The following is a 16,502-nucleotide window of genomic DNA, read 5'->3' as shown; positions in this document are numbered from 1 at the left end:
TCCGCTTGTTGTAGCACCCATTTCGAGTGGAGATTATGAACTTTTGCATCCAACATGAGACAGTTAATCTTTGTTTGGCATTGTCATTAACGTTTCATCAAAATTCATTGGCACAGATTTTGCAATCGGATTGGCCTCTATAAATAATCTTCCATCGTTTTCGTACACGCAAACGCGTAACTGGTCCATTTTTTCTTTTTTTTTTTTTCATATTTTCGAGAGATATTTTCTGCAACGTCAGAAAATTTTTCGTAAATATATATGTGTGTGTATATATATATATATATATATATATATATATATATATATATACATACATGCAAAATTGACTGTCTCATTTTGGATTGGGGGAGACATTAAATGTCGTACGAGAAAAATAGATTTGCTCGTCTTGGGAGCAATCTCGGGCTGTTCCCTGGCCGATTATGGTCCACTTGCCGAGTAAAAGAACGCGAGTAAAGCTACAAGTCTCTCGGGCAAGTATACGAGTGAGAAAAATAAGGATCTATTATCGATTGAGAGAACAGCTATATAGTTACGTATATGTGTGTGTATATAATTACGTGATAATTGTGTCCTAGTAAGAGTAATTTCGAAGTATCGACAAGAAAAATACGATATTTGGCAAAAACACGTAATCGTCGACGTCGTGTATATACGTCGTGTGAGAGTATCACGAGCGATTTAAGTCGTCGAAAAAAATAAGTCGCAAAGACTATCGTCAAATTATCGACAATTAGATCGTCCGTTGTTGTACCTCTTTCGTAGCCGTTGTTCAGGACCGTTCAAGCCGTGGCGATCAATGCTGGAGGTCAGAGATCGCTCTCCATCTCGTCCGTCGCCAATTGAAAGTGTTTTTGACCTGTGATAATATGCAGAACACTATTACATAAAAATTCATAGTTTAGAATTACGTTTAACATTTTAGAGAACGATGATACTTGTCGAGGATTATTGTTTTCTTCTGATACGTCACATTTTGCACTTTAACTTTCTCGTTAATTTAAATATAAATTTGTCAATTATTTTTCAATCGAGAGAACAAAATATATATTATTATATATATTTAATATATGTAATATAATAATACCATTATTTAATATATAAAAATATTCAACATTGACGTATCTGTGAGGACATTTACATACTTTTTCAACCCAACAAATAATTATTAGAAATCAAGATCAGTATTCTTTGAAGTGGATAAATAATATTTCGGCTTTTAACGCCGGCCTTCGAACGAATTAATTGTCACGAAAAGGAACAAAGCCCTTGCGATTGGATTAAAAATAAAAAACGTATTCGTAATTACTTACTTTGTAAATATGCCGCTAAATCATGATCTTCCGCGATCAGAGCTAGTTGATGCGGCGTATTGCCGTGTCGATCTTTCACTATCAAAGATGCTCCGCCGGCTACGAGCATACAGCAAATAGAACGACGTTTGTTCTGAGCTGCTTTATGTAAAGCGGTTTGCCCTCTAAAATTAAAATAATTATTTCTCTTTCTTGAAATCAAGATATATATTTAATTGAATTAAAACAGAACTATAAGAATATTGGGAAAAAAATGAGAAAGACTTGCGAGAAATTTTATTAATATTCAATTTCGTGGATTAAATTTAATTAAAAATTTTATAAACGCGTGAAAAGTTGTATTATATTATAACTTACTTGTCATTATCAACCATGTTTAAAATTGTCGGTGGGGCACAGGCAATGAGATATCTGACGATGTCTTTGTGACCATGTTTTGACGCCAAGTGAAGTGCCGTTTGGCCAGTTTCGTCGATCGATAGAAGCGAGTATCCCTTTTGATGAAGTTGTCTTAATGCCGAGAGATCGCCAATTTTCGCCGCTCTTAATATGTCATCGCAATTTTTCTCAAGCAATTCAGTGCTGAATCTGTGAACCCCCGAGCTTAGACTGAACAATCTATCGCGAGGGCTGCAAATTTAAATTGACATTTTTATTAAAAGGCTTTCCTCCCCTCGCACAAAATTATTTTTATAATATATTTTATTATAAATAATTTTTATAATATACTCATTTTGTAATACATGTTTTTTTTATAAAAAAGTAAATATTTATTATCCAAGAAAATATAATTTTAAAGCGAATAATCAAACGACATCTTAATACATAATATATCGGCTCGAGTTTAATTTTCCCCTCAGAATAAACTATAATATGTCGTCGAGTTATATAGGAAGGTACCTTTTACATCTTTTAAAGAGCATTAGTGCGGAATAAAGCTTTTACGTTAGCTAGTTAAAAGCTGCCGATAATTTTCTTCCCTAAAGAAGCTTTAAAATTTTACCTTTCAAACTTTATTTGACGTCACAAATATTTTTTTTTAGTCTTCTCAATTATTTAAATAATTTTCTTACCTGATAAAAGCGAGAGGTTGATGTTGCTGCGATTGATCTGTATGGGCAATTACACGAGAGTTTTGCTTGAGAGACTCGCGATTTATAAGAGAATTTGACTCGATGTTTACGTCCTCGCTCGGCGATGGCACATCCAATGAGTTTCGACTCGCTGGATTCTTTGATCTGACCGCGGCATTTTGATCGTCGAATTCTTTATCGAAAGAGATACTCCCGAAATGTCTGGTCTTCTGAATGATGGAAGATCGTCTTTGTTTCTCGTCTTTAGGTACGTTCGAAGTCCTTCGCTCCTCTGTCACAGCTAGCTTCTCCTTTAGACGTTCATCGCTATATCATATTCATATCATACGCTTCAGAGAAAGAATATAATTATTAGATTTTGTGCAAAAGAGCGCTCCTCGCTCATACCTTGGCAAGTTGACTCGCGCGGTTTCCATTTCTTGACCAGCGATGATTTGACTGGGTCCAGTTTGACCCTCTTGTTGTTGAAGGGTATCTTCGTCGAGAACGTAGACAGCTTCCACGGCGACATCCGTCACGTAATGTAATTGTTCCTGGCCGCGATCAATTCTGAAGAATCTTTCCGTGGTGCATGCTAAAAAAAAAGATATCAGCCAAACATTTTATTCCTGCGTCTAAAGAATGATGATCATGACATTCAAGTATATAATTGCTTCGAAACAAGGCTTACAATCGAGAAAACAGCAAGAATCCATATTATAATCTTTCGCCAAGAGCTTTCTCAGAGCCTCCAGATCGGTTGTAGCATCGAGATCAAGCGGTTCCGCTAACCACAACTCTGCCGCTTCTTTTAATCTCTCCTTGTCGTGATAGTACGTTTCGTAATCCGACATCTTTATCTTCATCACAGGCAGCTTTAGCCTCTCTAATTTTGCGATATTCTGATTAGGTTTGCCCGCGTTTCTTCTCTTCGTTAACATTGTAGCTTTGTTTAACATACTTAAAGTTATGATAGACGGTAGAAGGCGACAAGCTTCGCCGTCGACCTACAATATTATTAAAAATATTGAATATATGTATAAAAAAAATATAATAATATATTATTGGAATAAACTTTAAATATAAATTTATTAATTATCTTGTAATTTTTTTAAGCTATTTATTATATATATTCAATAATTAGTAGAAATAAATAAAATGAATAAAGAGAATAAATAAACAAGTTAAAAAAAAAATAACTTGATAAAAAAACAAAATCTACATAATAATGAAGAGAGATAATTCTGGAATATCGTGCATACATAAATAATAAACTAAAAAAAACAAATGCCAATCAAAATTTTTATGCGATGAAAAAAATTATGCTTGCCTGCATCGGTATAGTTTTCGTTGTAACCAGTTTGGCTGTGCTGCATTGTACTATACAAGTACCATGTCCGCGTGCTTGCAAAAGAGGCAGCTGATACGTGGTCAAGCCGACTACCTCGATTAAACCGTCGTCCATGGCGGGTTCCCTGGTACCGCTACTCGCACTCCACGGATGTGTTCCACCGCCGTAAGAGGCGATATTTAAAAATAATATAGCATGAACTCGATGCTCCTTCAATTTCGGTGTCATGTCCTGACCGTCGCATTCCAATGTCACAAAATCTGAGAGGTCCTTCCATTTTGTGAGCAATAAATCCTTGCAGCCCATCTGTCCGTAGAATAATTTGTTTCGCATTCTGGAGTTAAACTTCTCCGGATGAGCCTCTATAAACGATCGCAGAGAATTTATCACAAACAAATAGTTTTATAAAGTCCAAGCAATTTTTTTATATTATAATTAATTTATATTATAATATTAAATATATCAAATATAATGTAATCGAGAAAAAGAAATTCTCCAAATTAACGTTTAATTAATTCATCTCATAATCAAAGAAATAAAATTACAATACGTCAATCAACACTATTATTTCTATCTGAACTAAAGTTACAATGCTATCGGTTCGCCGTTCGATATAATTGCGAGAATAAAAATTATAAGGCTCGTGTCTCTCACCTCGGGCTTCGTGAAACTCGAGAGCAATGTGAGCATCCACGCCGAGAGAGAAATAATTATTAACAACGTTAAGCGGCAGATTCTCCTTGCCCTTGCCCCCATCGTCGTCGTTCTTGATGTCGTTTCTCTCAACCTTCAATTGCCATCTGTCAAGTAGAGTGGTCTCGCTGTCACCTATACTCGTCAAGATCTTTCCGATTGGTTCATCCTTGTAACCGCCTCCCCATCCTAGCGCTCTCGCCAGATCATTCCCGGTGCCTAGAGGAAGTACTCCGACCGCAGGAGCTGGATACGCACCTATCTGATCCAGGATCGATAGAACCCAACCGACCGTACCATCACCTCCGCAAGCCAAAACACGCAAATTTGGAACTTTCTTGAAGAGTTCCAGTCTGCAAGAATAGTTTTCTCAATCGGCTATTTTCTTCCTTCATTCCCTCTTTGTCTCTCTCCTCTCTTTGCCAGATTTTGTATATGTAAAATTATTCAGCAAAACGATTTACTTACCCCATTTTCGGACCACCCTGCGTCAGATCGAAAACCTGTCTCGGATTGAGCAACCATTGAAACTTTTGCAGCAACTTTGCGCCCTGATTACCGCCGGATTTCGGATTAATGAAGACTAGAACGGGCTTTACCGTGGCCGTGGGAATGGGTTTAACAACCCACAGCTCTCCTTGATTCTTCTCTTTCTCCCTCTCCTCCTTCTCCTTATCCTTGTTTTTCCTACGTGCGGAAGATCCGCCGCTGCCACCGCCAGATTTTTTCTTCCTGGGCGATCTTCTCAGACTGCTCTTGAAGCTTCCCTTTCGCGGAAGTTTGACGATCCATGAAGGCGGCACTATGATGGACGCGTGAGTGCCCAATTCGCAATTCTCACCTATCTTTTGAACGTTGAAACACGCTTCCTTGTTGTGATAAGCGATCTTGCACCAGCTGCAACTCACCGCCACGATTTCTCTCGAGCTGAAGCTGAGCTTCGATTGGAAAGATTTGCCGCAATTGACACATTTACCCTTTTGATATCGTCGATGAACCCAGTGATGATGGGTTGTTGTTTGCTCGCGATACTGACGCACGCCCACGTCGCGAAAGCTCGGCTTGCACGCGAACTCCAAACTTGCGACGCAGCAGGCGTGGGTTACCACACGGCAAGCGGGACATTTCAACCTGGGTCCGTGTTTCTAAACAAAAAATATATATATATATCAAATTAATTAAACAAAATATTGAGCAAATATTTTTATTTTTAAAAATATTGGCTAATTCGATTGAAAGCTAGAGAGCATTAGAGGCTATTGCGTATACAAGTTTACAATGCGCAAGTAACTAAAATAATATGATAAATTTTATATTAAATAACAATATATAATAATAACTCTAATATTAATTATCTTTTGTTGTAATTGTACTTAGGCTATTTTAAATTGTTATACGATAGCCTTTAATATGCACTAGTACACTCAACCGAATTCATCTTTTGAATATCCTTGAAACTTACGGAACAATCGTTGACGTAACAAAATTCACCGGAAGTAGCGGTCGGTACCCAAAGATGTTCCCCGTTGAATGCATTTGGACCCCAATCTGGCGTAGATCGAGGCTCACGTTGACCACTCGAGCCTCCTTCTTTGTCTTCTCCACTCTCTTCTCTCCCTCTAAAATATCAAATGTTCACAGAACTTCTTGCGGACAATTTAATTTTCTCGCTTTGACGAGAAAATATAATTTAAAATTGTTTTAAATTGAAAAATTATCAAACGAAGAGAGATAATTTAATTTTTTTTTTCAACTTATACGCGCAAATCAACATAATATGTAACAATATTCAGCGTAAAATCGTGCAATGGTAAGTCGTTGTAAAATATCTTTGCAGAAGTTTACATTTTTAATTATAAAATCTACCTGTGTATAGAAACATGATATAAAGTTAAAGGGCGAACACGCGACGTACTCTTGTATATATATAATGAAAAATCCTTCGTGCTCGAGGGTTTGACAAGCGTGAGAGGGAAAAAAAATGTCGTATCTTTGAAGAACATGTAAAAACGTTATTAAAGAATTAAGCTATTTTGCATGACTGTCGTCAAGTTTCACACGGTATTAAAGAGAATACTCGAATTCTAATATAAAATTTTAATGATCACAGCCGCTTTTAGGATTTCTTTGATGTAAAATTTTCTGCCGCGCTTAAATAATGAGTAAAGAATGTGCGATGATAATCACATGGCCAAAGATGCGCGCAATATTTTTCAATCCATTTATATTTTTTCGATCAATATCTCTTTAATATTTCAATTTCGCATCTATTACTAACGATAATGGATATATTTTTCTTTGATACACGAACACATATGGTTTCAGAGGCGCTCGGTATTACTGTCCTAGTTTATGGAAATACTCTGAGTAATAATTTATATAAGGTAGCGTTCTTTTTAAGTGAAATCGTAAATAGAAAAAAGAGACAGAAATTGTGGCAGCGCATAAATCTCTTTATATTTTCTACGTATTTTTTCCAGTCTTTTTATTCTATTCTGCAATTAACTTTAAAATCGTTTGTAATAAAAAAGTAAAAAATAAAAAAGAGATGTGCAAGATATAGAAAACCGAGATAAATCCGAGAATTTTTAAAAGAAAGTATTGAAAATCATAATAGAAAAGAAATTCAAGTTTTCCATATTTAAAATAATATTTTATTACAATTAATTATATAAAAATTATACAAAAAATTGATTATATATATATATATATATATATATATATATATATATATATATAAATAATAAACGAAGGAGAAAAGATTAAAAAAAGATAATAAAAATATAAAATATTTATTACGTTTTTGTAATCCATAAAATTAGAAATTTGATTTTATTATTAAATTAAGTTACTTTCTCATCTAAGCAGCTTTAGTAAATATATAAACTCCTAAATCATTACGTATTCATCATTCTTAAAAAAAAAAAAAAAAAAATTTTATACCAAATTAACTCGTTTTAATTTTCTGTTCTATATTTCATACTTTTGCCATCTTTTTTGATAACGATTAAAGCTAAATCTAGTATTCATAGTTTTTATTATAAAAATGCAAAAAGAAAAATAAAAACAAAATTATTTTTAAAAGAATTTAAATCATATATTAATAGATTAATTAAATTATTCATATATTAATAGATTAATTAAATTATTCAGAGTGGGAAAGAGATGGAACAAGAGGGAACATACAAAACCAGACGCAATTAAATAGATTAATACGTGTATTGATTAAGGCGATATTTGATCGTATCGCGTGATATTTAAAAAAAGGAGACTGCGTCCATCTAATCAGACGTACCCACCCTATCGGAAGTCGCGATTCCTTTCCGGGTAGCAGAGCCGTATACCTCGTGCGAACATCCGTCGGCAGAACGATGTCGACGCTCTTTGACCTGATATTCTGTTGCGGCACCGCCAATAAATCCGCATCGCTGACGCCTCCATTTTTATTGTTATTAAAACACGAGTCCACGGAGGCTGCGCGATCTCGCTTCAGTTCCGGCACGGTCAGAAATATATCTCGCACGACAAGCTTGGACTTGGAGCTCGTCTCGATGTCGTTCTCGTCGTCGTCGTCGTCGTCATCGTCCACCGCGACGGTCGTTCTAATCGTCGCCTCCACCGGCACGGTGGGTGGTTCGACGGGAAAGCTGGTGAGAGCCTCCTGCCTGGATAGCCTCGGCGAGGCGAGCGATCGTCTGCGCTGCCGTTGCTCCGAAAATTCCGGCACCTTTATTTCGGAATCTAATTCGGGCACAATCTCGACTATGGGCGAGACACATCGCGGCTCGCTCGTCGGCACGTCGTCGGGCGTGAGGATAACTCTGATCTCCGGGCTACCGTCTCTTATTGTTAGACTCGTCCTCGTGATCCGACTCGTTTTCCGACAGATCCGAATTACCGCTGTCAGCCTCGTGGAGATCCTCGGCATCGGCCTCTTCCTTGGAAAGGTCTTCGGCCAGCCAGAGGCTCCTGTACTCCTCGACGCAGGCACAATGGTAACATCCGGAGACTTGGATGATCGGCGTTTCCGGTCGCTCTATTCCACCGGGCAGTAACTGTTGGCCGGGAAACGATCCGGAACTTCCGGAATAAGCGTCGAAGCTCTTGGATCGTTGGCCGGTCTGCAGCTGCGGCACTTTGAGGGTGGACGAGCCTCTCCTAACGCGAGTCGAGTCCTGCGATCTCGCGGAGGAACACGTGGAGGACGATGAGGAGTTTGTACGATCGTCCAATCCCTTCGCTTGTAACTGTATCTCGTCGAAGGAGGCCGACCTGATTTGCTTGGGCACCTCGAGGCTAGATTGAGACTTCATTTCCGCTCCCGTGGGAGTACGCGACCTCTTGAAAGTTGAGCGCAATCTCTGCATTCTCTAGCCTGATAGCTACCTGACCACGCTGTTGTCCACCTTGATGGACATTCCGCTATTATCTCTTAACGGATACGATCTTTCAAATGAAATGACTTGATTGTTGGTTGAGTTATTACCTTCTTCCCCTTCTTCCCCGTCGTCCAGATCGGACTCGACGCCACGTTCCTCTCCTTGTTCCTGAATCACCTTCTTGCACTTTAGAAAGAATAATGATGATAACGACGACGACGACGCGATCGTCTCTTTATCCAGATTAAACTTAGCTGCCGATTTGCAGCCCATCCTAAGTATCTTTGCCGCTAATGTTACAAGAGATTGTTGCCGGAGTTTTCAAAAGTTCCTTAAAATTATTTGATTGAATCTTCAAAGATGATGATACCAAAGATTACGAGATATATTTGTTAAAGCTGGAAAGAAGACATAATCTTTGATCTGACGTGAAGCACGAGAAGAGAAAGTTTATTTCAAAACGAGTTCAAAATGCGTCCATATGTAATGTTACGATGTAAATTTCGTAGAAATGTGCGACCATCTGTCAATTTTGACATTTGCCGCTGATCGATGTTGAATCGAATGAAAAATTAATCACTGCTCTCGTATATTGCGAGATTATTTCGAAATTACGCTCATTGATTGTTCGAACTCTGTTTCCGTTGTAGCAAACTTATTATAATTATATTATTCGGCTCGTTGAAATGTCGCGTGCGTCGATTAACGGTGTGCGAACGAAAGGTCATACATACAGCGAGCAAACTTGATATTCCTTGGTATTACGAAGGGGTAGACAAACTTTTATATCCCATCATCGTTCTTGTTCCCTCTTTCTGTGTCTTTCCACTCACACCCACTCTCTCTTTCTCCTTTTCTCTCCTCACTACCGCCCTCACGGCACCGCTCTCACCTCTCGACTGACTAGCATCATCGATCCAGTTTTTTAGCACTGGAATTTATTTTCACGATGATAGACATTCATTCCATCGTCGATGGTCGCCGATAGAGAATCATGAGCGTCACTGAGGCGGAACGACAGCCCCGGTGATTTTGCAATCAAAGATCGATCGATCCTCGTGTCACCGTTACGTTAAATATTCCAGTCGTTGATATCTTGGACGTTCGGCACTCACGACGTCATCGAAATGCTCCTCCTTAAAGATATCGACGATTAACAAAACGACACGACTACAAGGATCAAAACTCTTTGGATTTTTCCATGACGATTTTATCCATACTACTTATTCGATGCTAAAAATATGTCGAGATGTCGGAAATTAGATCACCCTGTGTACCACCGATTTTGTCAAGTTTTATAAAATGAATATTTCGTTAAGGAGGTTCGATAAGTCGAGAGCGACCTTCGCCACGTCGGTCGATCTATATTCTCGATCAATGATAGAACACATTTCAGCCAGAAGCTCGGGCATCATCGCACCTTCTTCTTCAAGAACCGTCTCCTTCTCTCCTTGTCTCTCTGTCCCTCGCAAACGTGATGTCCTTACAAACAGGGGCATTACAGAAGCACCTGTAATACACCGTGTACGAGATGCCAAAAGCCTCCGTCGTGCGAGGGACGAATTCACTCACGATTCTCTTCGTCCCTCGTTTCACGGTCGCTTTTGGAATTCTCGCCCCCCGAAGTCTCTCGAAATCCCTCGATACGTCGCGTGTCACGTACAACCGAACCTTAAACGAGGCGACACGGCGTGGCGAGATTGCCGGTCGGACTAACGGCCAGGGCTCGTCGGTGACCGATGTCGAAAGGGGTAAGAAACGCGCCGGGGGTTGTTTCGTGCACCTCCTTCTCCCTGCTCATGCGCCTTTCATAACGGCGGATCACCTCTCGCCGAGTGTCACGATCATGCGCGCGATAATAATAAGCGTACGGCAAGCAATCGGAATTTAATACGGCAAAAAGCCGTGAGCGAGCAACCCGATATCGATAATAATTATCGAGTAGGTTGATAATTTATATTATTCGAATATTTTGATATTTGATCGTATCTTTTCAAAAATTTGAATATTGACAATTAACTTTTACTGGAGTATAATTTAAAATCTTCCCAAATGCTAAGTATATTTTTATTTACGTAATTCTTTTATCAAAGTGACAGAATGTACATCACTTGGCTCGCTGGACAGCGAACATTCTTCATCTTCTTAATCACTTCATTAATGTTTTTTAGTTTAATATTACGCTAAGAATGCTTTAAAAACTAAGCTTCTTGCGAGACGAAGGACTCATGGAAATTGCAATCATAATTATTTGACATAAGTGTTTGACAGTCTCCCACCTCGTAACGACACAAAAGTGCGATGTAGGTTGCAAATCAAAAGCATTGTTGCTAATAATAATCCAATGTCATTAGATCGAAAAAATATTCTTTAATGCAGCAAACATGTCAAGTGTATTATTGAGCGAAAAAAATTGCGATGCTCTTTTATATAAAGCGTCTTTAAAAAAATCGAACAAATTTACACTTTTTCGTTAGAAAAATACTCGGTTTTCAAAAATTCTTTAAAAAAAAAAAAACAATCGTTCTTCAAAACCATTAGTTAGCTGCTGACCTTTCTTCCGACGATAACGGAGGGTCTTCGCGGCATCTTAAGTTCGTGCCCTCCGCAAAATGCACCCGTTGTCCTAGCTTCGGAGCCAACTCGAGCAACCTACAATGCACACGACAAAAGCCCAGATGGTGGTATACGATCAGCATAAAGAGCATAATGTCTATATCTTTAGCCTTCTGCGTCTCACCTTCGTCCCGCGCGCTTCCTCTCTAGAGAATCGATCGACTTAGCAAAGATCGACGACTCAGTGCAAAGGAATTTGTGGTCGAATCTTTCGATAATTTATTGTTATTAATTCGAGTTGTGTGTCTCTTCGACACATTATCTGTACGTAATTGTGTAAATCTGATTGTTACATAGTAAGTAGATGGTAGATGGTGTCAAATAATAGAGCTCGAATATACGAACTCGAATTGTAATCGAATTGTTGAAATAAGTAGAAATTGGAGCTTTATGAACAAAGCATATGAAAGTATTATTTCCGAATAAAATGTGCTATTGGGAAGAATCACTTTGTATGCAACGAAAATATAAATTAATCTCTTTTATTTTTTAAATTGAAAAAAGGAAATTGTAATAAATAAAATTAAATATCTTCAAAAATGTAGTTTTTAATAAAAAATATTTCAGAGAGTGTCTTAAAACTGTAAAATTTTTTCACGCTTTATAATAAACTATATGTATTACGAATCTAAATCTGATTAGCAGACTTTCTAATTACATAAACACACTTGAAATCTTACATAAAATAAGTAAAGCATAATTTTTTATAAATTCAACAAGACAGTAAAATTGCACGAATAATTTTATTTGCGATATTATTGTAGAGATGAATTATCAGAGCATGAATGTATATATGGATCCAAAACTCACGTAAATTTTATCACAATTAATTCCTCAGTCGTTGGTTTATTTGCCGATTCCGATTTCAAGCAACATTTCGAGCACTTCAGCCAATCGACATTCATCTCCAGACAGTTTCCTTGAGGCACGTCGATGCACGACTGGTATGAGAAAAATAAAACCGCAGAAATAATTGCGGTGAACGATTGGTATACTGCCTGCACTCTCGTTCCCGCTAATCTTTCGTAACTGCGCGAATTATGTCATTCCTCCACGTAATAACACCTGTTCACCATCTTTTTCCAGCAATAAGCACGCTTCTTATATATTCTCATATCCTGCTATCATATCCGACTATCATTGATGTTATTATTGTTCTCATTTTTGATTGAATCACACGCGCACTCAGCGATCGAATTGTAGTATCCATCGCAATTAATTTCTAATTATATTGTGTTACGGAAATATTTGCTTCAAGGATTTCGCCAAGGACACGATAAGAACGCGATACTGTCAATTTGACACGATGTTGATGACGATTAACGTTGAAAAAAATTGTATTGTTCTCATTTTTGATTAAATCATACGCGCATTTAGCAATCGAATTGATATTGATATTGTGATATATGACACGATAAGAGCGTGATACTGTCAATTTGACAGGTGACTTGGTGTTGACGACAATTAAAACATTGGTGTTGACGACAATTAAAACATTGAAAAAAATTGTATTAATAAATCTCTCGAAATTTTTCAAAAAAAAAAAGAGTGGAAAAATCTATTACTAAAATTATATAATCAGGACAAAATTTTTTTCACTCTATTCCTTTTTATCATCATATCTCTATTGATTTTAGTTTCTCTCGATACCAAATATTATATCTTTTAACATTGTACATTAAAGAGTGACGATCAAATATTTCCTTGTTTGCACTTTCCTCGAGTTATCGTTTTCCTTAAATATTTATTCAAGTCACTGTCGTATACTCACTGTAAAGTTTTTTTTTTGCATAAACTCAGTTATATACACGGAAATTACACCTAAATGTTATGCACAACTCAAAATATGTGTCTGCGATGAAACGATCGCAAGACAAATTGTGAGGCAACTTATAAGTCCCGTCTCTTTAGTGCTTTGCCACGTTTGTCCTTCCGCAGCGATGACAGTGAGAGCGGAAACTATAGTTTCGTTCACGGCCATACGACACATCGGACGTTTGTTTCATAATTTATCAAATTAAAGCCGAATTCGTGAAAACTCCTATGTACAGCGACTGTAAGTTAAATCGTTAAATTTTATTCTCGCATTTAAGCTTGATCAGCAGTCAATTGTTTCTGTGGAAAAATATTTTTCGAATCAGCATTAATGAACGGCACTGTATCAATGCAACGAGTCCAACCAACCGGTTTCTCGTTCACGAAAACTCGCAACGAAATATTACAGAAGGAGGATCTTTAGATTGCCGAAAAAACCCGTTTTTTACAGAGCTGTTCTTTCTACGCTTGTTTTCGTGCCTTTTACTTGCGCTTTTTTAATTATATTTCAAATGGAAAAAAATGCAGCTAGTGATAGACTGCTTGAAGTTACCGGAGGAGAAACATGGCCCACTAATTTTAAATTAATAAAAAGATGTTTTCGAAAAAAAGTAAAGCGCCAGAGTAAAAAATTTTTGTATATAAAAAAAATAGGCAACATCGTGAAATATTCTTTATTCTCACCCTTCATCGATCGTATCATCCTCTTCGTATTCCTCTGCCTTCCGCTCACTCTCCTCCGTCATGTCTTGTGTTTCAAGCTCCCGCAGATTGAATAAACTCAATTACGAAAATTCAGAGATTAGAGGAAAATTCGACAAGAGACTTTTTCAACATAGTTTCTGCCAGCAGAATGAGACCACTAGCGATAGAGAGACATCGTTCGATTCGGTGATGATTCTTCCGTCATTTAATCCTTCACGACTGACTTATTCGCAACAGCTCGGGATCTCGTCGAGCTTATTACGGCTTCCGAAGACTCGCAAAGTCACAATTCTATTTTCCATAATGCCATAATGGCATTATAGCTTATCTATATGCATGTATATCTAAATCACACGTGACATGCGTGTGTCAAAAAATAATAACATAAAACCAAATGTCAACATATGAATTTTTATATTATATGTATATGTATATATTGCATCTTGATTTATTAATTTAATTATTTATATTAATTTTTTATTTTATTAATTTAATTTAATTTCTAATTTATTATATTAATTTATATCAATTATATTTCGTTATACCAATTTAATTTAATTTCTTTGTCATATTGGATAAACAATTGAATTAGAAAAGACATTGTATGTATTAATTGTGATTTTCGGTTTCTTTCCGCGATTTTTATATCACGCATTTTTTTCGCTTGCAATTTTTGTTTAGTAAAAATAATAATAATACATCACGCGCTTTTATGCTTAGTTTTGTTTAATATTATTGCCACGATTTGTTCTTCACCTACTTAATGTTTCGCTTAAAAATTGACCAAGTTTATTTCTGCATATCTCAAACCGATTTTATAATATTTTTACGTGCCTCGGGTCGGATTTGATCGAGATATATCGATCCCCGCCTCATTATCTCGGAGGAAGTAGGTCGATTGTCGCTTACCTCATTGAAAAAGCGGCGCTCTCGGTACGGCCGTACCGTGGTCAGCACGTCGGCGTTTCCCCGTTTCGTGCCTTCATGGTCACACAGACCGGAGATAGGATCAGCGAGCGTTTTTTTATTTTTTTTTCATTTCGGTACGCGATTCAATGCCGCAACGAGCGATACGTTCTCGCGAAAACGCGGCCGTTGGTTACAAACATTTGCATGTCGCGAAACAGATACACGAGTACAGGTAGACGTTCGACAAACTCAGGTGAACGAGCTCGAATACCAGGCACTCAACGCGTCAACTCGCATTTGCATCTTGGTAAACCGAACCGGCACTGTTAAACGAACATCCGATTTTCAGATGGAGTTCAAGACGAGAGTCTCTCTCGAGATTTATATTTATTTTACCGAAATATATACTTGATTTATCGAAACGTTGCTATAAGTCCATGATTGATCCGTTTAATCGCGGTCACTTCAGAGAAACTAGATTCCAATGATGATGAATGATAGACGGCACTAAACATTGATACGCGATAACGTATTCTTGTTCTTCTTTGTCAAAATATATTAAGAAACGTGGATCTTTAGACAGAACGCTGAGTCCGATTATCCGTTTAATTATTTCGATCGATCGCAAGTGAATGATATAAAGACCGTAGTATACAGCTCGAAGGACAATTCTCTTATGGAATCTATTATTTAGTACACACTATTACACACAGATACTCGATCATAACTGTCATTAATTCTTAATTAATGTATGTCTCTCGCAACGCTGAGGCGAAGGTCAATCGCCTCGTTATTTCGACCGGTTTGCGCGAATGGAATTTCCAGATATAATCTAGGCAAGCCTAGACGGACACATTTTCGGCGATACACACATGACTCTCGCACACACTTAAGACAGATCGTTCCTCCAGACGAGGAGGACCGCGCGAAATCCGGAGGAGTACACGGAGGACTCGGCGGCTTACCATTATAAATAGTTGCGTCCGAGACGACTAGAGGCTCGCGACCAAGTGTAACGTGGACGGAGAAAAGAGGGAGAACGACAACGAGTTGTCTGATGTAGGAAGAGGACGAGCCAAGCCGGAGGGAAATAGCGATACGTCAGTGTTAGCGATGGACTCGAGCGTCTATCGAGACGGCTTGAGTGATTTCATTTCCTGATGAATTGGTCGCGTTTACCGCTGCTTGGCGTGGGCGACGGATCTAAACTTGGAATTGAACTTTAAGACGGCTCCGAAATTGAGAGGCGACGAGCAAAACACGTGTCGTACCAATTGTACAGTTAATCAAACAATTTTATCTTTTTCTTTCTCTATCTTTTAACTTTATTCGCAAAGGAATCATTTCTCTCATATTTTTCTGTCTTTTAAAACTCGCAGATTCTTTTGCGATCACTCATACGTCAAGAAGAAAATCCTCGAAAAATAGATCATCTTTATCTGCAATTTAATCCTTTTATATATAATTTGTTTTGTATATAATTGTATATAATTTTTTTTATATATAATTTTGTTTTTCTGTTTTATTCTTTTTTTTTGGCACCACTTTTGTATACCGAAGCAATTTCTTTCCGTTAAATAAATAAATAAATAAAGAGGACTTATAGTATATCGAGTGAACAATCAATCGTCCACATGACAGACAG

At 37.5% G+C, this 16,502-nt stretch overlaps 1 protein-coding gene across 1 annotated transcript in view; it reads right to left on the bottom strand.

The window, feature by feature from the left end:
• Window positions 1–10,537, bottom strand: part of LOC126851522 (eye-specific diacylglycerol kinase) — a 13,127-nt gene extending 2,590 nt beyond the window's left edge. Inside the window, 12 exon segments of the mRNA XM_050595586.1 lie at window positions 1–862; window positions 1,317–1,480; window positions 1,674–1,946; window positions 2,390–2,716; window positions 2,798–2,984; window positions 3,081–3,396; window positions 3,720–4,102; window positions 4,395–4,786; window positions 4,902–5,578; window positions 5,896–6,052; window positions 7,733–8,280; window positions 8,282–10,537. The exon segment at window positions 1–862 is cut by the window's left edge and continues 2,590 nt beyond it. Coding sequence (XP_050451543.1) covers window positions 813–862; window positions 1,317–1,480; window positions 1,674–1,946; window positions 2,390–2,716; window positions 2,798–2,984; window positions 3,081–3,396; window positions 3,720–4,102; window positions 4,395–4,786; window positions 4,902–5,578; window positions 5,896–6,052; window positions 7,733–8,280; window positions 8,282–8,800 — 3,993 coding nt within the window. The 5' untranslated portion in view covers window positions 8,801–10,537 and the 3' untranslated portion in view covers window positions 1–812.
• Window positions 10,538–16,502: the final 5,965 nt, after the last annotated feature.

This window comes from Cataglyphis hispanica, chromosome 8 (assembly GCF_021464435.1).
Source record: "Cataglyphis hispanica isolate Lineage 1 chromosome 8, ULB_Chis1_1.0, whole genome shotgun sequence".
Lineage (NCBI taxonomy): Eukaryota > Metazoa > Arthropoda > Insecta > Hymenoptera > Formicidae > Cataglyphis > Cataglyphis hispanica.
This window is presented reverse-complemented; position numbering and strand designations above follow the sequence as displayed.